The following is a 26,446-nucleotide window of genomic DNA, read 5'->3' on the forward strand; positions in this document are numbered from 1 at the left end:
CCCACTGAACAGGGAACCCCATGTGGGGCTTGATCCCAGGACCCTGAGATCAGGACTCAAGCAGAAGGCAGACTCTATTTTTTTTTTTTTTTAAAGATTTTATTTATTTGACAGAGAGAGAGGTACAGCAAGAGAGGGAACACAAGCAGGGGGAGTGAAAGAAGGAGAAGCAGGCTTCCCGCTGAGCAGGGAGCCCGATGCAGGGCTCGATCCCAGAATATTGGGATCATGACCTGAGCCAAAGGCAGACGTGTAGCTACTGAGCCACCCAGGCGCCCCTGAAGGCAGACTCTTAACCTACTGAGCCACCCAGGCACCCCACCACATTTTCTTTATCCATTCATCTGTCAGGCATTTGGATTGCTTACATCTCTTGCATATAGTGAATAATGCTACACTATACATGGGGTGCACATATCTCTTTGAGATCCTAATTGCAGTTCTTTTTGATATATACCCAGAAGTGCAACTGGTGGATCCTATGGTACTTCTATTTTTAATTTTTTGAGGAACCTCCATGCTGTTTTCTATAACAGCTGCACCATTCTACTACCACACCAACAGTGTATAGGGATTTTAATTTTTCCATATCCTCACCAACATTCATTATGTTTTGACTTTTTGATAATGGTCATCTTAACAGGTGGGAGGTGATGTTTCATTGTGATTTTGGTCTGCATTCAGTGTTCTTGTTAAATGCATATTGAGGCTAAATATGAATATCTGTTAATAGAAATTGTATTTCATTATAAGGCGGTTTTTTGTTTTTTTGTTTTGTTTGCAGGGTAAGGGTTTATTCCCTATGTAGAAATCCTATATAGAAGAATGTTCTTCTACGTTGAAAAACTTGTCTTTGTACCTTTTTCTCATTGATTTAGTTTTACCTTCTAGATACAAAGACTGGTTTTGATCCTTTGTTTACCTATGTAGCAGTTCTTTATATATTTGAAGACAGTACCTCTCAAGTTTAACTGTTGGTTCCACTGGTTTTTGTAACATGAAGTTCCAAATCCTTTCCCTCTTAGTCACTTGCTTTGGATTCACTTAAATTTATTCATGTTCTTTCCCTTAACTCAGAGCTGTTAAATCAATGCTTTTTGTATATGCCTCTTAAACCTCATACAAATCTACTTAATAGGAATATGTCTGTCATTTTACAACACTTTGCCGAATCTTTAACGTGAAAAGATTATACAGTTGATTCTTGAACAACACTGATCTGAACTGTGTGGGACCAATCCGAAGCATTTTTTTTTCTAATTTATAAATACAGTTCAGTACTGTAAGTGTACTTTCTCTTATGACTTTAATATTTTTTTCTACTTTTATTATAAGAACATAATAAATAATACATAAAACATATAAAACATATGTGTTAATTGGCTGTTTATGTTATCAGTAAGGCTTCCAAATAAGAATAGGCTATTAGTACTTAAGTTTTTGGGGAACCAAAAGTTAACTGCTGATTTTCAGCTGGGGGGTTTGTACTCCTAACCCCTGCATTGTTTAAGGGTCAACTGTATTTTGGATTCTTTTGAATTTATTTAACTCTTTATTTAACTTGATTAAGTTTGCATAAATTATTCTTAGTGATCATTGTATTTTTATAAACTTTTAGGCGCCCCTACAAGTCTCAGATTGTTAGACCTAAGAGGAGCCTGAAAGAACGCTTAGTTCGGGGCACCTGGGTGGCGCAGTCCTTAAGCGTCTGCCTTCAGCTCAGGGCGTGATCCTGGCGTTCTGGGATTGAGCCCCACATCAGGCTCCTTTGCTAGGAGCCTGTTTCTTCCTCTCCCACTCCCCCTGCTTGTGTTCCCTCTCTCGCTGGCTGTCTCTCTGTCACATAAATAAATAAAATCTTTAAAAACAAAAACAAAGGGGCACCTGGGTGGCACAGCGGTTAAGCATCTGCCTTTGGCTCAGGGCGTGATCCCGGCGTTATGGGATCGAGCCCCACATCAGGCTCTTCCACTATGAGCCTGCTTCTTCCTCTCCCACTCCCCCTGCTTGTGTTCCCTCTCTCGCTGGCTGTCTCTATCTCTGTCAAATAAATAAATAAAATCTTAAAAAAAAAAAACAAAAACAAAAAAAGAACACTTAGTTCAAACCCCTTATTTTACAAAAGCATATTATTATACAGTATTGGAAATAACTAAGATAGAAGTTTCCTGATTCCTAATTCAGTAATCTTTCTGATTTTTTTTTTTTCCTGCCCTATCTGTGTTGGACCAGAGTTACTACTTTATACTATTTGTCCCTTTTCAATTTGTTGATTATTTTCCTTTATAGAGATTGTGGAAGTCAGGAAGGGGTAATTTAGTATACTTTTTAAAAAAAGTATATTATTGTAATTTTTTTAAAGTAGTAGGTCTTTTCTGTCTACCTCTCCCACCCATTTATGACTTAAGTTAAAAATCCTTTTTAGTCTTGACGTCTTCTTCCACCCTCAGCCAAACTTTAATCTTCCAAATAACAATGATGGAATCATACCAGTTTTCATTTGTAAGTTTTTTTGACTCTTTTGTGCTGGGTCTTAGATACAACATGGAGAGAGTCCAAAAGAAACTAGGATTGAGAGCCTACCTACCTGGCTCCGTTATATTAATGAAGTCATTATGGAAGGTTAGCTCCTCAACACGAGGCTGTACTAGAGAAAAGTGATAACCAGGATGATTATGTGAAAAATACTGATTTTAAGGAATAGAATCAGTGGTTTAGTAAAAATGAATAGATATAAACAGGTGGAGAGTTTGAGTTGATGTTGTATATTTTGTGTTTGCGTAGCAGATTTTTTTAAACTTCTTTTCAATTTTTCAACCTACAGGAATGAAGCAGAGTAATTCAAAGAAAGATTGGTTCTTATCAGCAGAAGAATTTAAATTATGGAACAGACGTTATAGATTAAGAGACAGTGATGAAATTAAGGAAATAACATTGCCTCAAATTCAGTTTTTATCTTTAGAAAATGAAGAAAACAAACCAGTAAGTTGAACATGTTTTCAGATGTTCTTTATAGTGATTATGCAGTAGCTTTGGGAGTAGAGAGAGTGTTCATGATCAGATTGTCAAGTCGCTTAAAAAATTAAGAATGTAAACATTTTAAAAAGAATATTAAAGTCTAAGTTTGTAGAACTACTCATTTTCTTTTATTCTTTATTGTGTATGTATTTTTACTTGAGTGTTATACATTTACATAATTTCTGCCTTTTTTCTGTTACTTTCTACTATATGAGCATTTCCATATAGGCATACTTTACATGATTGTTATGTTACTCTGCAGTATACCATGGTTATCTTGACTGTTTTCCTGCTATGTTTTGGAATTCTTTTCAGTGTTATTAACATAAAATTATGCTGCCATGAGTGTCTTTTTACAAACTTTTTTTAATTTTGTAGAACTTTAAATTGGATGTTATTATTTCTCTTATGAACAAAGTATTGGTGAACTTAATAAAAGTCAAGAGAATTGATCAAAGGTTACCTATATGCCTAGAGAGCTGGAAAAACAACCTAAGGAAAGATTCCTTTTAGAAGATTTATAAGATTTGAAATACGGCTCTTCAGAATTTATATTCATTTACTACCAGGGAAAGTGAGGAACGGCAGCGTGAAAAAATTAGGATCATTATCACTGAGAGGTTATGAATGCCTCTTTATTAGATTATAGGATATAAATCTAGCACAATAGTACTTTTGAAACCACACATTTTCTTAAATACTTGCTCTTAACATGGGACTGTATAAACAGTGATATAACCAAGTACTAACTCAAATAGTAGCTACTTTCAAAATGTATTTAAAAGGGCATGTTTGTACTTTATGAAATTATTTTCTTTAGTCTCCTGAGATTTTAGTTGAAAATACCCAAATGAATTCAGATTTTTTTATGTTAGGCTTACTGCCTGTATATTGTTTTTTTAATCAGTTAATGAAATCTGAGTATGTATTTTTCATTTTTCTTATTTTTAAAATCATTAATCAAGACTCAAGAACCAACCATTGGAATACATCAACTCTCTCTTTCTGAATGGAGAGTGTGGCAGGATCATCCTTTTCCTACATATCAAGTTGATCATTCAGATCGATGCCACCATTTTATAAGCATTATGCAAATGATAGAAGGAATGAGACATGAAGAGGTAGGGTTTTATTATAACTTTCTCTTGCTGGTATCATGGTGAAAAGAATATTTGATATTTATTCTTCTTAATCTTTTTATGATTTATTTATTTGTTAGAGAATCTTAAGCGGACTACCTGTGGAATACAGAGCCTGGCTTGGGGCATGATCCCACAACCCTTTGATCACAACCTGAGCAGAAATCAAGAGCTGGTTGCTTAACTGACTGAGCCACCCAGGCACCCCTATTCTTCTTAATTTGAAATAATTATTATAAGAAACAAGTATTTAATATATATAATTATAGTTAGAATATATATATATATATATATATATATATATATATATATATTTATTTATTTTATTTTATTTAAAGTTTCTTGTGATCTCAATAAGGAACCAGTTTTCTGCCTTAGGTGAAGAAGTAGACTTAACTAGAAGAATATCATCTGTCAATATAAATAAACTAGAGTAAAATTTTAATATACTGAGTGATTTATATAAACTGCTAATTTAGCATTCTTGTTAGATTGAATTTATTGAAATATTCTCCCTCATGTAGGTCATTTGGTCTGTCTTTTGTATCTTTATGGTAGTTTAGAGAATTATTGATTCCTTGAGAAGCTACTTGATTATTCTTCCTTGAGAGAATTGGAATGATGAACCTACTATGAGTATGAAATCCAAAATGCCTGGGTTAGAATCCCAAGTCTACCTCTTACTAATCATGCAGCTGTAAGTTACTTAACCTCTTTGGGCCTCAGTTTCTCTGTAAAACGGGAACAATGATAATATTTTCTTCATAGAGTTGTTGTGAGGATTAAATGACTTAATATGTGTAGAGCATTGAGAATAGTAACAGGCACACTCAATAGATTGTAGCTGCTATTTTTATTATTAGCTATTATTCATGAATATATAAATAATTAGTTGTGGATCCCAGCAAAACCTGTGCCATCAAATTAACACATATTATTTAGCACCTTCTGTGTTTCCTCTATTCCAGGCCCTGTGGTATATCAGTGAAGAAGCCATATGAAATACTTTGTCTGTGGGGAGGGAGACAACCTTCTCAAATTAATACTTATTGTATTTATTATTCAAAAAGGAGAGTTGACTGCTTAAGACCCTGAATAGTAGAGGACTCCTGACTAAAGTAGCCACTCAAGGGGAAGAGGAGAGGGTAGGTCAGGAGTTAGGGGGACTATAGTTTTAGATTTAGTGATAAGAAATTTATTGTAAGAGTTCCTGTGGCTCCTGGGTGGTACAGTTGGTTAAGTTCCTGACTCTTGGTTTCAACTCAGGTCATGATCTCAGGGTTGTGAGATTAACCCCATGCCAGGCTCTGCGCTCAGCAGAGAGTCTGCTTAAGACTCTCCCTCTGCCTCTGCCCCCACCCCCAGTCTCTCCCTCAAAAAATAAATAAATAAATATTAAAAAAAAAATAAAAGAAATTTACTGTAAGAGTTCTTGGTTGGGAAATTCTGTTAAAAATAGTATATTCCAGCCTACAACCTAATGGATGTATAGGCATGCTTATTTCAGATGTTCTAAAAGTTGTTCTTAGTTTACCTTTATCAAGAAGGCAAACTTAACACATGTATGTGTGGTTTTCATTTATATATATTAATTACCTAGTATCTATATTTATGAAATTAGAATAATTGTTCAATTAAATGTTAGAAATGAAGAACTTAGTGCTTATAATATTTATTTTTGAAGATTTATTTATTTGAGAGAGAGTGTGTGAGTGAGTGCGAGTGGGGGGAGGGGGAGAGGGAGAGGAGAAGCAGATTCCCTGCTGAGCTCAGAGCCTGATTCAGGGCTCAGTCCCAGGACCCCAAGATCATGACCTGAGCTGAAGCCAAGAGTTGGTTGCTCAACTGACTGAGCCACCCAGGCACCCCTATAATCTTATTTTATGTACTTATTAAATTGTTTGTTCTGCAAATAGTTATCATGGGTTTTTCATGTATTAAGTGCTGAGGATATAAAAATATTAACTGATTAAAGATAATTTATGATAATTACACAGTAGTGCCATTTATAATTTTGTTTGGTTAATTAGAATAATTTTTAAGTTAGGGGAGCCTGGGAGGCTCAGTTGGTTAAACATCTGACTCGTGGTTTTGGCTCAGGTCATGATCTCAGGGTCGTAGATAGGGCCCCCTCACGGCTCCTGGCTCAGCACAGAGTCTGCTTGGGATTCTCTCCCTCTCCCTCTGCCCCTCTCCCTCACACACGTGCTTGTGCTTGCTCTCTCTTTCTCTCTCTAAAATAAATAAAATCTTTTTTAAAAAGAATAATTTTTAAGTTATAAAAGAAAATCATTTGATTTTGAGTAATCATTTGAGTAATGTAATGTTGTTTAGAAAATAACATAAAGTAAAACTCATTTCTTAGTAATGGCTCTTGTTTCATGTGACTTTCATTTTCCTTCTTTCTAGGGAGAATGCAGCTATGAATTGGAAATTAAATCTTACTTACAAATGGAAGACGTTAGCTCAGTATTTAGTGCTCCCAGGAATGAATATAATCCCCTTGCCAATGGCACCTTTACTAGTAAGAAGAAATCTTCATTTTCAAGGAATATAAATCCATTCTCAATGACAGAATCTGATGAAGAATGTGCTGAAATTTTTAAACAAACTCATATCAAACCTGCTAAAATTGCTTCTCTAAAGAAAAAAGCCTTTAAAGAATTTAAAAAAGATCAGCCTATAAAAGAAAATAATGATGTTGTTATGGATTCTTTAGATACTGATGGAAGTACTACTGTTGAAAATATTTTTCAGGTAGACCTATTAAATGATAAAAGGACATCAGATACAGATAAACTTGCAGCTGCCACATGTGCTGTCAATGAAAATGTTGGTAATCGGCCACATGGATTAGTGGAATGTCAATTAACAAATAAATCTAGTTCATTTGCTGGAAATTTTTTAGATTCTGGTTACAACAGTTTCACTGATGAGAAATACGTTTCATCCAGCTTCTTTCTTCCACTTGAGGAAGAACTTTGTAGAGCCAAAACAGATGACCAGTTTTATGATTGTCATTCATTAACAAAAGAGGTACTAGCTAATGTAGAGAGATTTTTATCTCATTCTCCTCCACCTCTCAGTGGACTCTCAAATTTGGAATATGAAATTGCTAAGGATTTTGAACTTGATCATTTGCCTTTCCTTCCCTACACCGAGTATTTACAAAATGATAAACCTACTTGTTTGATGTCATATTTACCCGTAAATTCTCAACAGGATTTAGAATTGAATTCACTTAAATTTATTAATCACCCTTGTGAAAAAAGTTGCTTTTATGGTGCAACTAATGATAAGATTTCTGATGAGCCAAGTTTCTATGACTATGTTGATGAAGTACATAAAGATAATAAAAATGAAAATTTAGTATCCAGCAATCATATTCAAATAAACATAGGCCCTCCAAAGTACTTCGTTGAAGAAAAAAATTGTGATATGGACAACAATGGTCTCCCAGTATTGCTCACTGATCAGAATGAGAGTTTACCACTATTCGAAGATGTTAATACAGAGTTTAATGATGCGAGCCTTTCTCCCTTGAACAATAAATATACATCTTCATGTGTGTCAGACAAAACTGCTTTAAGTGAAATGGCACTGGTCTCTCACTTCTTAATTTCTGATGAACTGTTGTTAGAGGATAATTCTGAACCCCAAGATCAAATGATTTGTGAAACTACTAGTTGGAAATCTCATGAAGATTTGAGAGGTGTACATGAGAAGAAACTGAAGCATGATGAATATGTTTTTGACTGCTCTAAGGATTTATTTTCTGTTACTTTTGATTTAGGGTTTTGTAGTCTGGATTCTGATGATGAAATATTAGGACATGCATCAGATACAAATAAGAATAAATTTTTAGATCTCTCTGGAAGGTGTTTAGATATTAAGGAGACCAATGATGCAAATTATGTTTCAAATCAAGCAGTAATACCACGAGATCATGCTGCTAGTTCTACAAGTAGAACTATTACTATCCCATCGAGTGAAGATACGTGGAGTCCAAGTTTTGCACATTTTCCACAGAGTGCAGCAAAAAATAAAGAATTTCTGTCTCCTGGTTATTCTCAATTTTCTTTGCCAATAGGAGAAAAAGTTATGAGTACGCCATTTTCTGAATCAAACACACTGAACTCATTTTTTAAGAGGAAGGAAATGCCTAGGACACCAGATTCTCCTAAGGGAAAAGTAGATCTACAGAGTTTCAAAGAAACATTGAATTCAACTTTTGGTGATTCAGAACTTTCTGTAGAAGAAGCTAAAAGCAGGGAAAAAATCACTCGTCAATCCTGTCATTCTGCTGAAGGTAAGATTCCATCTTAATAAAACACATAAATCTTTCTGGAATAATTACTCTAGATAAGCTTCTGTAATTTTTCAAAATGTAATTTTTCAGTATTTGGTATATTGAATTAGATAATTTATTATGTCTTTCTTAATTTGATGCTTACTGATAGAAGATTTATCTACATATATTTATGGCATGCATGCCACGGGGAAAGTATTATGCTAGATACTGAAATACAGATTTGGCCTTGGCCCTTGACTGTAAAATCCAAACAATTGTGTGACATATACATTTGAAAAGATACCAGTAAAATGTGGAAATAATGACCAAATAAAAAGGTAGTGGATGTGTAAGAGGTTCAGAAGATGACAGAATTTTGAACTGGATTAGTTTGGAAATATAGATTTTTTTAACTTAAATTTTAATTTTGGCTTTTCAGGAATATTTACAATTTGAATATGTTGAAAATAATAGAGAATTTGGGTGTTATAATATGAAAATGGGGGAAAAGGGAAGGCTTTTTTAAAGTCCTCCTTTCATTTTATATCATCTTTGCCCCTTTTTGTTGTAGCTGGCTGTGTTTCTTCCCATATAATGCTCGTATATCTTTGTGGATCTCTTGTGAATCTTATTGGAATTCATTCCACTAGATACTAGTCATGCTCACAAATCCTTTGGAAGCAGCTCTACTACTTTGGGCTTCTGCTAAGATGTCTGGAGATAGTTGCTTAATCTTCTTGGAAGGCCTGTTGTTTAGGAGGATCCGTGAAAGACATCCTTAGGCTATCTGGAGGGCCTTTTACCTGACTGCACCATCTTTGATCTTTGAGGTCTTAAAGCATTTACAATTTCACCTTCTGCTTCACCTGGGCAGTAATTTCCTGGCAGTCTTCTAGATTAGGTCTTTGCCTGGAAGATTTATTAATTTAGTATTGTTTGCCAACTAGAGAAGCTGGGAATTTTCAAAACTAGTAAGTCTCAACTGTTTCATGTTTAATAGTCCTTTCTTCAGGATTCGTTATAGGGTTGCTTCTTACACCTTTACAGTATACCGTTTGGCTTCCTCCAAAGTGAGTGACGCAAGACAGACAACAAGGATGAGACCTCAGTAACTTTTACGACTTAGACACTGAAGTAACCCACCTTCACTTCCATTCTATTCTTTTGTTCGAAGCAAGTGAATAAGTCTGGCCCATACTCAAGGGGAGAGGAATTATGATCCAGCTTTTGAAGGAAGGCCTATCAAAGAATTTATGAACATATCTTGAAACAACCACAGGGCTCTTACAGAAGGTTTCGTAAAGACACGGAATGGTGTCTGTAATCCAAATTTTATGGAAGTGCAGAAATCAGTCTTTGTTTAAGTACCTGAAAATTTGAAGTATTTGATTTTATACATCAGATATTTGCTTTTAGCATTCTTTCCACCCCCTCGAATGTGTTCTAGTTACAATATTTTGGTGAATATCTTACCAGTTTTTATTTCATGCTTGTGTACAAACACATGTATATGTGGATATATGTACATACAATTACAAAAAGAATCTCTTAAGATATTGTTTTGTAGCCTACATTTTCATGCTTTAACTCCTTTAGAATGAAAATAAGACACAAAGGGCAGAGAACGATAGTACATTATAGAGATGAATTCTGGAAACTTTGACTAATAAAATTAGACTTTGCACTCTCCTGGACTCAGTTAATTTGTAAAGTTGAATCTGAGTCAAAAATGTGGTTATTAGCAAAAGTTATCATCTCTTAATTTCGTCATTGGCCCTCTTTCATTTTTCTCTTTCATCTTATGCTGATTATTTGGCCAAAGTTCTGAAAAACTCTTTATAAATAATGCACCCATCAATAAAATAGTTATGATCGGATAAACAAATCTATTGACCAGATTCATTTTTTTTAATAAATTATAGATGAACAATTAACAAGCAATGAAAGTGAAGAGGATGAAATTTTCCAAAGAAAAAGTAAAAAAACAAAAGGAAATGTTTTGGAATCCCCTGAGGTGAGTCATTTAATAATCACAATAATGTGATCATGTAAAGGCTTTTTCTCCCCCACCGTAAGTCTTTTTTTTTTTTTAACCTTTTATCTAATTATCTACTTTATTTAGAATCAGAAAAACAGTGAAGTTGATTCCCCGCTTCATGCTGTAAAAAAGCGCAGAATTCCTCCAAATAGAGTAAGTATATGATAGATAGTGTAGAGTAATTCAAATTCTTTTGGAGTAATTATTTCAAGAAAAATACATGTATATTTGATCTAATAGGTATATGGTTAACACAAAAATAGATAGTAAATTCTATGTGATTGGAATTTCTATTTCAAATTTATACTTCAAAAACTACTCCTATTTTAGTCAGTACGCTTTAGCAGTTCCCTAAATATCTAGTCTGTATCTACTGTGTAAGATGCTGGGGACACTACTATAATTATTTTATCCTGGTGCTGTGTTAAGTCACCTAAAATCTAATAGGAGAGACAGATAAGTAAACAGATAATTTCAATATAATTTTTAGTAAGTTAAGTGATTAAAAATGATAAGCCCTTATCCTAGTACTTGGGAGTTCTGGAAAGTTTCTTGAAGATAATAAATACCTTAGCTAAATCTTAAAGCATGTGTGGCAGTGAGGCAAGGAAAAACATTGCCAATAGAGCAAGGAGCTTAAAGAATGACACAAAGCAGGGAAATAGCATCTTTATTATTAGATGATAAAGACAAAGAGTGCCAGGAAGTAAAATTGGAAAAAAATCAGTTTTTGGAAGGCCTTATTCTTTCATTTGCTTACTGAATGGGTTTGAAAGGAGGAAAGGAGGGAGTTCAAGATGTGTCTCTGTTTCTTGGCTAGGGGTTTTGGAATATGTGTCACAAATTTAGAGAAGACAAAAAGATAATAAATTCAGTGTTGAATATGTTTGAGTTTGAGAATTTTGTGGAATAGTGAAGTGACAGTGTCTGGCAGGCATTGGTGACTATTTGAATCTGAAGTTTGGGTAGGCTAATGGTGTTCATTTGTTATCAGCTATAAACTGATATGTGTAGGAAATGTTGAGATTAGGAAATCCTGTGTTTTTTAATTCTCTAATGTAATCTAGGATAAACTGCAAAATTAATAAAATATGTAATCAATTCATATTCACTTTGTATACTCCTATAATACTTCACTAGAAAAATTGCTTTAACTTGCTACCTTAACTAGAATGTATGATTGACTCGTAAATGAATTAAAATATTGATAATGCTGATCAATTCATTTTAAAGTAAAATTATTCCTGTTAATTGAAATTATTTTGGTAAACTTCTTTTATTCTTTTGATTGATTTTATATTATTTTGTAAGAGATAAAGTGATAGGCTTCATTGTCAAAATTTGTTACGGTTTTATTGGTTTCTTGGTTTGAAAGGACTCCTGTATGTTTGGACTGATTTTGATAGCTATATTTATGGGCTTAATTAATTTTTGTAAAGACCTTTAGGATCTTCTAGAGGAGATAGTTAAACTAAAACTACAAGTTTTCATCAAGTAAATTTGATGTAATACTAAATTGAATGAATACTATACTAGTATTACTATATTACCTAATGTAGTGTTTTAATACTTAGTATCACCTAACTTTTAAATTCTTTTTTTTAAACATTTTATTTATTTATTAGAGAGAGAGAGTGCGCACATGAGTTGGTGGGGGGTGGGCAGAGGGAGAGTAAGAAGCGAGCCTGACCTGGGCCTTGATCCCAGGACCCTGAGATCATGACCTGAGCTGAAGGCAGATGCTCAACTGACTGAGCCACCCAGGCGCCCCTAACTTTTAAATTCTTAAGTATTATGTATTTTTAACACAGCTCTGAGTTGTGAGAGTACTTTATTTTTCTAACAAAAAAAATGTTAGGTCAACTATTTAAAAAGAAAAAATTAAAAATAAAACTAATAACCCATGAGAAATACATTAAAATACTATTAGATTATATTTTCTTATGCAAGAACATTATTGAATTATTATAGTTAGAATTATCGTCTAGCGATGAAAGTGAGAATTTTCACAAACGACATCCACAATTAGAAGACTTCAGGGCTCCTAACCGGACTGCAAAAAGGGGCATCAAAGTCCGAAAGAAACAGAGTCACCTTAAGGTAAACTTTTTTCATTTTCTTATTTATATATATATGTATTTAATATGTTATATATTTATATATATAATTTTATATATAAATTTATATGTAGTATATATTATTAATAAAAATTAGATTTTACATAGGAGTAGATTTTTCTCTATAATTTCTTCATAGAAAAAAATTCAAAAATTAAAAATATTTTGACCCTAATTTTATTTGTTTTACTGGAATTAAAATCTCAAGGTGTAATAGTTTTGTTTCTTTCTTATTTTGAAACTATCTTTCAGTATTTTGTTATTTTCAATGACTAAATGAGGATACTTACTGTATTGAAAATTTAAGACTCAAATTGAAAAAATAGAAATCTTGAGTTTTAGAATATTTGCTTTTACAGTCATTACATTGTTTTTCTTATCTCTATGCAATACTCAGATCCTTAGAATTCTCAGCACATTTTTTTCTGAATAGTCTTTTTGTGGTGTAGTAGTTTTCCTGGCAAAATTACTTAGCCAGAAGACTAGGGGACTTTATGCTTATGAAGAAACATTCAGCAAGCTGACATGCTGACTTGTGCTATATTTTGCTTATAATAGAATTATCAGGAATTTTAAACAGGTGTGCTACATTCTCATTTCTTCTTGCAGTTGCTTATTTGTCTTAAAAGCATTGGCAAAAAAATCCGTTTTACAGAACGATTTCCGGTTATTTAAGAAAGTAAATGTTTTCCTTAAGGGTGTCTCCATGTTTTCTAATTTGTTGCAGCTTGCAGCTAGAAAGTTTTTAGATGACGAAGCAGAACTCTCCCAACAAGAGGCAGAGTATGTTTCATCAGATGAAAATGATGAGTCAGAAAATGAACAAGACTCCTCATTACTTGACTTCTTAAATGATGAAACTCAACTTTCACAGGCTATAAATGGTAAATGATATAATGATTCTTCTTTTTCTTTTAATTTTCAGTGCTTTTAATGTGGTTATATTTAAATATTTTAGTCAGTTTTTAAAGAACTTTAAAAGGAAGTAAATTTGGTATGTGTGAAATATTTCATCAACTTCATTCAAATTCTGTACTATTTGCTATTTTTTTAGACTTGGTTGTTTATAGGCTTCTGCTAATTTGATCAGTTCTCACCAGAATGATCTGGCTGGCTCAGTGTCATATGTTCATTTAACAAGTATTTAGTGACTACTGTGTGCTGGTACTATGTAAGGTTCTTGAGAAAGCTGTATCAGCGAACAAAGTGGACAAAAATCTCTGCCCTTATGAAGCTAACATGTGAATGGAAAGAGACAAAGAATACACATAATAATGAAATTATTAGCATGTTATAAGACAATTTACAGAAAAATGAGAAACATGAGTAAGGCGAGGATTTGAAGTGGCAGGGGCTGGAGGTATTAATAATGGACAAGCAGTAATTTTAAATAAGGTAATTAGGGGCAGGTGTCATTGAGAAGGTGACATTTGATCAAAGACTGGAAGGAGACGAGGACTTGAGCAATGCTGATTGTTAACAGCAGGTGAGACACATACCTAAATTTATTAAATTTGCCAGGTGAGGGAGATCTGCTTTTGGAAAATGGTGTCTCCAAACAATGCCTGGGCAGATATATAATATATTAATTGCAGATGATTCAGATTGGCTGTAATAGAAATAGGAAAGATTCTGGTGAGCGTCTCAGTGTTCTAATCTTTCACAGATCTTGTCAATTTATTCTGCTCTTGTACTCTCTGTTATGGTTTAAGACAATAAATTTTCCCAAGCACTACTTTAAGGAAAAAGGTCTTAGAGACTAAGTTCTCAGTACTATGTCCTTGATAGTGATATGATTTGCAGAATAAGGGTTCTTAGTAGTATGCTCTTGATGTTCATTAACGAGTGCTTTTGGAGGTTTACAGTATAATCTGGTGGGGAATGTTGGTGCAAAGATAACAAAGAGTAGACAGGCCTTGAGGCAGGAGTGTGCCCAGTGTGTTCCAGGAACAGCACTGTGACTGGATTGAACGATGGAGAAGCAGAGTGGTAGGAAGTGAGATAGTGAACTAATGAGCAGCCAGCTTCTGGTCTGAGTTGTTGCAGTAGTATCTATCACTCTAGCTTTGGTGTCGAGACTGGCCTGCAGGGAAGCAAAGATGGGAGAAGAGACCATTTAGAAGGTTATTGTAGTAATCTAAGGAATGCTAGTGGTGTTTGTCAAGGTGGTAGTAGTGCAGGGTGAGAAAGATTGGATTTGGGGTATTTACAGCTGATAGGATTTTCTGATGGATTTAAGAAAAAAAAAGAGGAGTCAGTGGGTTTGAGCAACAGGAAGGACATATTTATTTATTTGAGAGAGAGAGAGAGAGAGAGAGAGAAAGAGCATGAGAGAGCGCACAGAGGGAGAGTGAGAGGGAGAAGCAGACTCTGCTGAGCAGGGAGCCCAGTGCGGGGCTTGATCCCAGGACCCTAGGATCATGACCTGAGCTGAAGGCAGACGCTTAACCAACTGAGCCACCCAAGCGCCCCTTTTTAAAAAAATTTTTTGAAAGTCTTTTAATAATTTTAGTAATTCCTACACCCAGCGTGGAACTCAAATTCATGACCCCATGATCAAGAGTTGCATGCTCTCCTGACTGGCGCCCCTGAAACTCCATTTTAGACATAGTGCATTCGAAATATGTAGGATTTCAGAGTTTTTGTTTTTTCATTTATATGACATTTGGGAAAAGGTAAAACTATAGGGACAGCAAATAGTAATTTTTTTGTTATAACAATACATTTGTCAGAACTGTACTGTAAAGGAAGGTGAATTTTACTGCATGTACATTATACCAAAAAAAAAAATCTATGAAACAAAATTCTCTGAAAGCTCCTTGATTCTGATTTCTTCTCACTAAGAAACTAGAAGTAAGGGTCTCACTAAGTTTATAGGGATTTAGCATGAGTAAGAAGAAGTGGATAGGTAATCAGGAGGATATCTAGTAGTTGATAGCTATGCTATGGAATGGAGATAAAGGAAATATTATTCAAAGAAAAAATTATATACCTGGTTCCGAGCCCCATTGTCATTAAATTAGCAGTGTTATCTCTGAAAATAACCTGAGTTAATTAATCACTCCAAAAAACATAAGTGAAAATGGGAGACAAAGATAAAATTACTTTCTAACCTTAAAAAAAAGGCAGACATCAATAAAAACTTACGTGTTTCCCAGTTTTTGCTTGACTTTGAAAATTATGAAACATACTTACTATTTAAGCCATGCTTTTTGATGTTTTTAAGCATTTGCTTTCTTTTTTGCTTGAATTTCTTGTGTTTTATTCAATATTTTCTATATATCAAGTACAGTCCTCAAGTTCTTCATATACATTTATTTTTCATTAAAAGACACTGTCTTAAAACATATTTTCAGAGGAGAGAGATAGCTAAAGCAGAGAGCTTAAATAAATTGTCACAATCATCCAACCAGATGGTCTGATTTCAAAGGCAAAACTAACTTTACCTTTTTTAGTAATTGTTTTTTGACTTGTTTCAATATACATTAAATATTTTTTGTGTAATTTAATTCCACAAGGCTTGAATTATGTAAATTTGGAATAGGTGAAAGTTAAATACTTCACTAGTTTTCATTTAAATAATTTTGCTACTTGAAATTCTTATTATCTTTACACAGATTCTGAAATGAGAGCTATTTACATGAAATCTTTGCGCAGTCCATTGATGAGCAGTCGGTATAAAATGGTCCCTAAGCAACATAAGAACATAAATATATTCTCACAGGTATGAACTATAGAAATATAGTGAATTTCCTGATGATAATGTTGAAATATGTTCCTGTTAATAAAGCCTCCATTGTTTCTAAAACTGGACTAGAGCTATTTGGGATAATTTCTGCCGCGAGTCAGGAAGGTGGACTAAATGAATTCTCAGAAAGCCTTTTATTCCTAATTTGGTCAAATTATCGTATCTTCAATTTGAGCCAATTAGAATGTAGTATTGAATTGTTTTCCAATTAGAAAAATGTTTAAAAGAAGTGAATAACTTAAATTTTTAATTCTTGTATGTTCTCTTGTTTCTCTTGAGAATTATTTTTTATAAAGATGTTATATTCTAAAAATTATGGATTATTTTTCATTTATGAACGTTTCGCATTAGTCTTTGTTTACGAATTGCCAATATTCAGCCTGGTAATATGGTCATTCATATCTCTATACTTCCATTGTGTTTGTTATGTAGCACTTATCCACATTGTTTATAAGTTATTGTTTATTTTTCTGGCTACCTACAATGGACTATAAATTTCTAGAGGGTAAATCATTCTTTTTTTTTAATCTTAGTCTCCCATTTTTTTCCATAAAGCACATAGTCAGTATATGTGGGTTGAGTACAAGTGACTGAATTGATAAAGTAAGTGAAACACTTGTAAAGATCTCATGTACTTAAAAGAATATGTTAAATACATACTGATTTTATGAAAGAAATGTATAATGTGCTAATTGGTATTTTTACTATAGATTCCTGAGCAAGATGAAACCTACTTAGAAGATAGTTTTTGTGTTGATGAAGCTGAGTCTTACAAAACCCAATCAAGTGAAGAAGAAGTGTGTTTTGATTTTAACATAATAACTGAAGATTGCTTTGCAAGTGGGAGTAAAAAATATAAAACCCGACGTGCAGTAAAGCTAAAACAAATGGAGATGAGACAAAATTGTGCACACTCCAAAAAGAAATTATCCAGAATTATTTTACCAGATGAGTCAAGTGAGGAGGAAAACACTGTAAATGATAAAAGAGAATCCAGTATTGTGGTTAACCCAAGCACTGTTAATAAGAGCAAGCAGCAGGACCATTGTTTGAATATAGTGCGTTTCGGATCTTCATTGCAGTCCAAGAACCATTCCGCTCCAGGTGTTAATCAGTCACCAAAGCAGAGACAACAGACACCACTTCATTTAAAGGATGCAGCTTCTGATGTCTTGGGCTTCAAACCTCAGAGCTGCAATAAAATCGAACCTACCTCACCGTCATTCCCTACTGTTGATTCACAGAAAGACTGTAGAAAATTTCCAATTCATTTGAAGGTATGGATCAAATTAGAGAAAAAGCCTTCATATGTTTACCAAAGGAGTTTTTTCAATGTTTTGCTTTTTATTTTTTTTAAAGTTTATTTACTTTTTAGTAATCTCTATATCCAACGTGGGGCTTGAACTCATAAACCCAACGTCTAGAGTTACATGCTCTTCTGACTGTGCCAGCCAGGTGCCCCTGTTGTTTTGCTTTCTTTTGTGTTTTGCGTTAAATAAGTCAAAGAAAAATGAGCAAGTGGTGAATTCTTTTTTTTTTTTTTTTTAAGATTTTATGTATTAATTTTTGAGAGAGAGAGAGATATCACAAGTAGGCAGAGCGGCAGGCAGGGGGAGAGGGAGAAGCAGGCTCCTTGCCTAGCAGAGAGCCCGATGTAGAACTCGATCCCAGGACCCTGGGATCATGACCTGAGCCGAAGGTAGACGCTTAACTGACTGAGCCATCCAGGCACCCCAGTGGTGAAATTTTTCAAACAAGAAAATAGCACACTAAGTTATATTGATAATTAATATAAGGATGCTTAGGTTTTAATTTTGTTGGTGTGATAATAGTTTTCTTAATAAAACTCTGTAAGGAAACTTGATAGTTTTATAAAAAGGATGTAGGAAAATAGGCTTCCTGCAAAATAAAATTAGCAGAAATTACATGCTCAGAACCAGTTCCCCACAGATTAACTTTTCTTTCCCCCGCTTCAGGTATGTACTCTCTTTATTGGGGAGAGAAGTTTGGGACCACTACCTGATTTCCTTCCTTTAAATTTCTCTCTTTCTAGAATGGCCAAATAGTCCGGTTTCTGGCTTCTCCTTGTCTTGTTATTGCTGATATAATCTCTAAAGCCACTTTCAGTTTTTAAGAGTTAATAATTATAGTAGTTTTGTTAAAATAGGGGTTAAAGGTTTAATAACAGGAATCCCTTAACTGTACATAACTGATTCCTTTCCTTGACTGTCGTCTTGGAGAGAGACCTAGACTTAAACTTCTGTTTCTCTAAATATTTTATTCCGGATGTTTCAGGCCATTCTGCCGTAGCAACATGATCTAGTATCAACATTGGCTCTTATGTTTTTTTTTTTTTTTAAGATTTTATTTATTGATTTGACACAGAGAGAGACAGCCAGCGAGAGAGGGAACACAAGCAGGGGGAGTGGGAGAGGAAGAAGCAGGCTCCCAGCGGAGGAGCCTGATGTGGGGCTCGATCCCAGAACGCTGGGATTACGCCCTGAGCCGAAGGCAGACGCTTAATGACTGCGCCACCCAGGCGCCCCAACACTGGCTCTTAAATTGATGTTTCCAGTTTTTTGTTTTTTGTTTTTAAAGATGTATTTATTTATTTTACAGAGAGAGAGAGAGGAGGGGCAGAGGAGGAGGGAAAGGGACATTCTTAGGCTCCATGCCCAGAGGAAGAGGGACAGTCTTGGGCTCCATGCCCAGTGGAGTCCAACGTGGGGCTCGATACCACGACCTCGAGATCATGACCTGAGCTGAAATCAAGAGTCGGAGGCTTAACCAACTGAGCTATCCAGGCATCCAGATGTTTCCAGTTTTAAATTGTCCCCAAGCTTTTTTGCACAAAGTTATTTCTTCAAGGCATAAGTAGAATAAAGGTGACTAGATTAAGTCTTGTAATAGATTGAAGAACTAGAGGCTAATTAATTTCTCTGAGCCTCAGTATCCTTGGCTGTAGTATAAAGATAATAATCCCAAGGGTCAAGGTAGATAAAATGGCCCTGGTTTTAAGATGGTTCAACTTAATAATTTTTTGACATTACGATGGTACGAAAGCAATATACATTGTGTAGAAACCGTACTTAAAATTTGAATTTTGGTCTTGTCCTGGGCCAGCATCCTGCAGTTTTGATACTCTCAGGTCATGTTGGCAGCAGCAGCTTCCAGTCAGCCACACAATTACAAGGGTAAACAACTAATACACTTGTAACTTTCTGTACCCATGCAGCCATCTTGTTTTTCACTTTCAGTACAGTATTCAATAAATTACATGAGATATTCAACACTTTTATTGTGAAATAGGCTTTATATCAGATGGGTTTTGCCTAGCTGTAGGCCAGTGTCGGTACGCTGAGCAATTTTAAGGCATAGGCTATGCTATGATGTTCAGTAGGTTAGTGCATTAAGTGCATTTTCCACTTAATGATCTTTTCAACTTATGATGGGTTTATTGAGAGTAATCCACAGTCCTTTGCACAGTCCTTTGAAAATCAGAAGCTCTAGCTGCATTTCTACATTGGCATGCTCTAACTAAAAAATGGATACATCTAGTAATACTTTGAGGACTGTGAAAAAGGATAAATAGATTTTTACAGAAATGTGTTTTAAATTTTCTTCTGTTATTTTTTTTTTAAAGATTTTATTTATTTGACACAGAGAGAGACAGCCAGTGAGAGAGGGAACACAAGCAGGGGGAGTGGGAGAGGAAGAAGCAGGCTCCTAGCAGGGAGCCTGATCTTCTGATATTTATACTACAATGTAGTATGATTTTTCTCACTTGAAGTTAGAAGAGGTAAGAACATGAGGTAAAGTTTTGTTTATGGTGGGTTTTACCTTGGGAAGAGGTAACTTTTTTATACAGTCTCAAATTTTTTTTTTTTAAGTTTCTGAACTTCAGTGTCATGCTTAGGAAGCCATTTTCTATTTCAAAACAACCAAGTATTCCCAGTATTCTCTTTTGGTTCTTTAGTGCAATTTTTTTTTACATTTATTTTTTGTTTTTTGAAATTGAATACTGAATTATTTTGAAGATTATTTCTGAGTGATTAGGACTTCCATCTTTAGCTTAGTATGTAGAAAACTGGAAAAAGAACATTGTTCCCATTCTAGTCACAACAACAAAAAGCCAGATAATCCACAGAGTCGTGGTTTTACTTGAAACTATTATGGAGCTGAGGTTGTAGGGAAACTGATGAGCCTCATCTCTAAGGAAAGACAAGTGTCTCCAGCGAGAGACTAGTTGATTTGGGACAGTCACTGGGCACTGTATAATTTGGTAAGAATTCACCTAAAACTTTAATAAATTGCAAAAGGCAATGAACTAGCATGAGAGTGTAGAACCCCTGGGAGTTGCAGACAGAGAGGAATTCGTAACCCTTCATGGGCTAGTTTCCATAGACTCAATCAGGTGTTCACAGGAAAGATTGAGAATCAGAGAAAGCCTTGCTGATGCCAGGCCTTGGGGAAGTGACCAGCAGTTACTGTGGAAAAGGCAGCAAATCCCATCTGGTTCCTTCTCCCCTATTTCCCCTATAGAACAAAAAGCTTTAAGCTGCTAGGGATGAGCAGCAGACCTTATAGCTATACTCAAAGTCTAGGCAAAGACCCTATGCAGATGAAGGAAGGCAAAAGGAAAAAAATGTTCTATACCTGAGATAGGAGCATGAAAACATCTTGGGCCTAGAACGTGAGAGATCTCCAACCACTGGGAGGGAGGGCAGGATCCCTGAGAAGATCCTATTTCTGAGACTGAGGGACACAAGTACTGCTCAGGCTGAAGCAGGAAAGTAGAACTTCCCTCACTCCCCCCACTACCTGCCTTGCTGTCGCCATGGCGCCTCATATGCCTAACGTTCCCTCCAACCAGGCTAGCGAGCACTAAATAACAAAAGCAATCAACTGCTGAGAGAGGGACAAGAGTATGAAGAGAGAACCTTTCTGAGGTGCAGGCTAACAGAGATCTAAAGCTGAGAGAACATTAAGAAAAATCATCTGAAAAACCCTGTCCCATCCTAAATACAAAGTAACAGTAGGGGAATTTGAAGCCTCTGATTGTACCTAGGGTAATCATAGCAATAAGAAAACCGGGACGCCTGGGTGGTTCAGTCAGTTAAGCGTCTTTAAGCATCTGCTTTCAGCTCAGGTCATGATCCCAGGACTGTAGGATCCAAGTCCCGCACAGGCCCCTTGCCCAGTGGGGAGTCTGCTTCTCCCTCTGCCTTCCGCTCTCCCCCTGCTTGTGTGCTCTCTCTCTCTCATTCAAACAAACAAATAAATAAATAAATAAATTCTTTAAAAGGAAACAAAACCCTAAACTCATCTCAACTTTTGACTAGATTAATGAAACCCCATACACTTTATAAAGGACTAGCCAAAAAAAAAAAGAGGCATACCTATTTCTATAATTACTATTGTCTTACACAAGATGTTTGGCTCTCAGCCAAAAGTTATAAGATATATAAAAGGAAGAAAAAAACATTCTCAAGAGCCAGATTCAGGTGTGACTCAGATGTTGGAAATACCAGACAGGGATTTTAAAATAACATTGATTAATATGTTAAAGGTTCTAGTGGAAAAGTAAAGCAAATGTGCATGAACAGAAAGAGACCATCATTCCAGAAATGTAAAATTTAAAGAACAAGAAAGTGGAAATGCTAGAAATGGAAAGCATGGTAAGAGTGATGATGAATATCTTTAATGAGCCCATCAGTAGACTCAACACAATCATGGAACGAGCCAACAAACGTAAAGCTAGGCCAATAGAAATTTCCCAATATGAAACACAAAGGGTGAAAAAAAACCCAGCATGGAGCATCCAAGAGCTGTGGGACTGTATTTAACAGTCTAGATACACATAATTGGAATTAAGGAGAAGAGAGAAAGGTTAGAAGATATTTGAACAGGCAATCGCTGAGAATTTTCCAAAATTAATTGGCAAATGAGTATCTGAGTCTCTGTTTTCAGTTCTTCTTGGTATATACCTAGGAGTAGAATTACTGGGTCATACAGTAATTCTGTGTTTAATTTTTGGGGAATCGCCAAACTGTTTTCGACAGTGGCCATACTACTTTACATTCCCACCAGCAGTGTATGTTCCAGTTTTTTCACATTCTGACATTTATTTTACTGTTATGTTTTTTTTTTAATTATAGCCATCCTACTAGGTGTGAAGTGGTAGCTTGGTCCTTCATGTACATAGTCACTTTGATCATATTGAAGGAAGAAAAAACAGTTAAAAAGAGGAAATTGTGGGGCTCCTGGGTGGCACAGCGGTTAAGCGTCTGCCTTCGGCTCAGGGCGTGATCCCAGCATTATGGGTTCGAGCCCCACATCAGGCTCCTCCGCTAGGAGCCTGCTTCTTCCTCTCCCATTCCCCCTGCTTGTGTTCCCTCTCTCGCTGGCTGTCTCTATCTCTGTCGAATAAATAAATAAAATCTTTAAAAAAAGGGGCGCCTGGGTGGCTCAGTCATTGAGCGTCTGCCTTCGGCTCAGGGCGTGATCCCGGCGTTATGGGATCGAGCCCCACATCAGGCTCCTCCGCTATGAGCCTGCTTCTTCCTCTCCCACTCCCCCTGCTTGTGCTCCCTCTCTCGCTGGCTGTCTCTCTCTCTCTCAAATAAATAAAATCTTTAAAAAAAAAAATTAAAAAAAAAAAAAAGGAAATTGTAATATTAGTAAGGAAAATCAACTTCAGGTGTTAGAAATTCATGGCACTAATGATCATTATCAATATTTTCCACCTTTTCAGGTTGGTAGTACTCTGGAGGATTCGAGAACTTCAGTGGCAAACTGTTCCAACTCAAGACCGCATTTGGCTGGTACACATGCTTCTCTTAGACTTCCACAGGAAGGCCAAAGAACTTGTATTCTTGTAGATAGTTGTGAAATCACTTCTGGATCAGAAGTAATTTCTTCCCTAAGGGCAATTCATGGCTTACAAGTAGAGGTTTGTCCTCTTAATGGTTGTGACTACATTGTGAGTAACCGCATGGTGGTGGAAAGGAGGTCTCAATCAGAGATGTTAAATAGTATCAATAAGAACAAACTCATTGACCAGATCCAGTACCTACAGAGCATGTTTGAAAGAATATGTGTGATTGTGGAGAAGGACAGAGAAAAAACAGGTTTGTATTTTTAAATGTTTCTGTTTATAAGGCTGTAAAGGAACTCGGCTGTTACTTAGTTCACTCTTCTGTCACGATGTGGAAAACTCTTAAAATACAAATACCTGATGCAAAAATGTCACTTTATATTTATATAAAGCCATGTTTTTCATTAGTCATTGTGTTTATGTTATGCTATTATTATTAACTTCATAAATAGGTTTATTTCTGGATTTTTTTAGTTATTGTGTTAAAATGCAGTTTGAGAGTTAAAGGGTGAGAAATTGAAGGCAAGTGAATCAGTCTTGGCAAGTGAGTCATGCCTTTTTTCAGGAGCTCCAGAAAGGATGAGGACCTTAAGGCAGTAGTGGGGAAAAGGAGGAGGATTTAGGGGATTTAGGAGGCAGGATTAGCAATAGTTGGTGGAAGGAGGCAAGAATTACTCTTGAATCGATTGATTTCTTTCACTGGGCCATTAGTTAGGTAGTGGTGCTTTTTATTGAAATTATGAATATCAGAGAAGAGCAGATATAAGGTATAAGGGGTCTTTCAGTTGAATACTTGGGAGTTCTTATTCGGGAACTGAAAAGGATGCATAGGAGCTTCAGTTAGGGAATTTCTTTGGGTGATATTTAATCGTAGGGGGAGCCCTGAGAATAATAAAAAAGGTCATGGAATATGGAATCAGAAGACACACTGAATTCTGGTGTCATGATAGCTATGTGATGTTGAATTGACAAATCAGTCCCTTTGAGGGTTAATAATCTATTTGTCCTATTCATCTTGTGATAATTATGAGGACTAAGTGAAGTCATGCAGGCAAAGGGCGAGTGTAAGAATTCAAGAATTATACAGTCACACAGTATATAGTAAAAAGAAATAATGTAGTTTATATAAAACATTGGGTTGGTAATTGAGCGTTGTACCTCTTTATCCCCATGCTGTCACTGGTAAACTATGCGGCCTTGGATAAGTCACTTTCAGTAGCCAAGTTTGTTTCTTTTTCGTTCTTTTTCTTTCGACAAGTGAGGGCTTTAGATGAAGTGGTCTCTTGGGTCCTTTTAGCGCTAAAATTCTATAATTTTCTCTTTACCAACATATCCTTTATAAAGGAAATAGATTTGGAATAAAAGGAAAGTAACATGGCAAAAGTTACAGGAAAAAAAATTATGGAAAAAGTTTTGTTTTTCCGTAACGAAAAGTGCCCCCAAAAGGATGGAGGATAGACTATGAAAAGAAATGACTGGGAAAGGTAGGGAAGTAATTTAATAGGCAAATATTAAAGATAACATTAAAATGGGTATGCAGAGTTTTGAGTTACTCTTAAATAAATATGTAAGATTTTATATCAGTTAAGCCAATACTTAAGCTATTCATCAGTGCTAGTGTTGTGAAGAATTTTAGAGATAATATGGTCTTGGTCTTCAGGAATGAGTTATCTAGGAATATAAGCTCTCCTGCTGACTCATCTTCCTATTTGATTCCAATTGAAGACACTCATAAAGATAGTTCTTCCTTTTTATCTTCCAGATACTTGAGAATCACTTTAAATCTTTAGTTGAGGCTTTCTCATTAGAGTAAGGTGGCACTAGTTTGCTGAATGGCTGTAAATCTTGGGATTTTAATAATATATAGTATTAATGATTCTACTTAATGTAAGTTACTAAGGTTTGCATTTTTCTAAATATGAAATATTTAGGAGACACATCCAGGATGTTTAGGAGGACAAAGAGCTATGACAACTTGCTGACTACCTTAATTGGTGCTGGAATCCGAATTCTTTTCAGTTCCTGCCAAGAAGAAACTGCAGATTTGCTAAAGGAACTGTCTTTAGTAGAACAAAGAAAGAATGTTGGTATTCATGTTCCAACAGTGGTGAACAGAAGTAAATGTGAGGCACTTCAGTTTTATCTAAGTATTCCCAATGTAAGTTATATAACCGCATTAAATATGTGTCACCGGTTTTCTTCTGTTAAAGAGATGACTAACAGGTATGTCCGTCTTAATATTTTTAGATGGTTACTTTTAAATGATTCTTAGAGGTATTTCATAGAAATTTTAATTTTTTTAAAAATAAAGATGTATAGCACCTGTTAAGATTATCTCACTCAGTAAAGACTTTTTGCTTGCCAGTATGTTACAGCCACTGCATGAAACTGAAGTTCTTAATGAGGGGCAGTAAGAGCCACTGCCTTTGGCGAACTTAGAGCCCTCTGGGAGCTAGACCAACAGCTCTTATATTTGAGCTTGCATTCTAACATTTCTAGGCTGTTTAGTTCTGGAACTAGACAAATGTGACAGTGCAAATTTTACTAGTTTTTGTCTATTATATTGCTTGAAAGGATTTCAGAAAATAGGATATTTTAATTAAACTAAAGACCTGTGTGTAAGATATTGAAATTATTGTTATATATGACTTTAAATATGAAGAATAAGTGTCTTCAACTCATGCTAAGGACATACTCTTTTACGTTTGGTGTTAAGCAAGTAAGAATATTAAATTGTACGAGTTAAAAGTTCTACTAATTTATTTTTCAGCTCACCTCAAGAAATCTCCATGTATGCACAAGTAACTCGTCAGAAGGCCGAGGAGATCTATAGATATATTCACTATGTATTTGACATGCAAATGTTACCAGATGGCCTTAACCAAGGTAGACTACAGTCCGATGCATGATCACACGCTCAGGTGCGGTTATGAAAGAACTCTCACAATACTAAGTGCACTTCAATAATCATTGCTGTGGTTTGTGATGATCAGTTTGAAATATGTAAAAGAATATTTCCATATCTATTTTATATTGTGTACATTTTTATTTATATAGATTATAAATTATTTTAAAAGAAAACCTGATGTTCAGTAATCATTTTGATTAACTAGATTATGAAACTTATTTTTTATTGAATAAAAAAAGGTTTACTGAAGGTGCTACTAGAAAGTAAAAGCTCGAGTTAGGGCTGTAGGTTAGGAATTTTCCAGAGTTTA

General features: G+C 35.2%; 1 protein-coding gene across 1 annotated transcript in view; it reads left to right on the top strand.

Annotated features, from left to right (window-relative positions):
- The window catches only part of FANCM (FA complementation group M), a 62,622-nt gene that overhangs the window by 33,835 nt on the left and 2,341 nt on the right, over positions 1–26,446 (top strand). The window contains exons 12-23 of the mRNA XM_026513662.4: positions 2,825–2,982; positions 3,984–4,139; positions 6,567–8,466; positions 10,371–10,462; positions 10,571–10,639; positions 12,458–12,586; positions 13,331–13,487; positions 16,221–16,327; positions 17,062–17,628; positions 23,106–23,481; positions 25,160–25,451; positions 25,999–26,149. Of these exons, the coding sequence (XP_026369447.1) occupies positions 2,825–2,982; positions 3,984–4,139; positions 6,567–8,466; positions 10,371–10,462; positions 10,571–10,639; positions 12,458–12,586; positions 13,331–13,487; positions 16,221–16,327; positions 17,062–17,628; positions 23,106–23,481; positions 25,160–25,451; positions 25,999–26,137 (4,142 nt within the window). The 3' untranslated portion in view covers positions 26,138–26,149. The remainder of the gene's footprint in view (positions 1–2,824; positions 2,983–3,983; positions 4,140–6,566; positions 8,467–10,370; positions 10,463–10,570; positions 10,640–12,457; positions 12,587–13,330; positions 13,488–16,220; positions 16,328–17,061; positions 17,629–23,105; positions 23,482–25,159; positions 25,452–25,998; positions 26,150–26,446) is intronic.

Source organism: Ursus arctos, unplaced genomic scaffold, assembly GCF_023065955.2.
Source record: "Ursus arctos isolate Adak ecotype North America unplaced genomic scaffold, UrsArc2.0 scaffold_37, whole genome shotgun sequence".
Classification (NCBI taxonomy): Eukaryota; Metazoa; Chordata; class Mammalia; order Carnivora; family Ursidae; genus Ursus; species Ursus arctos.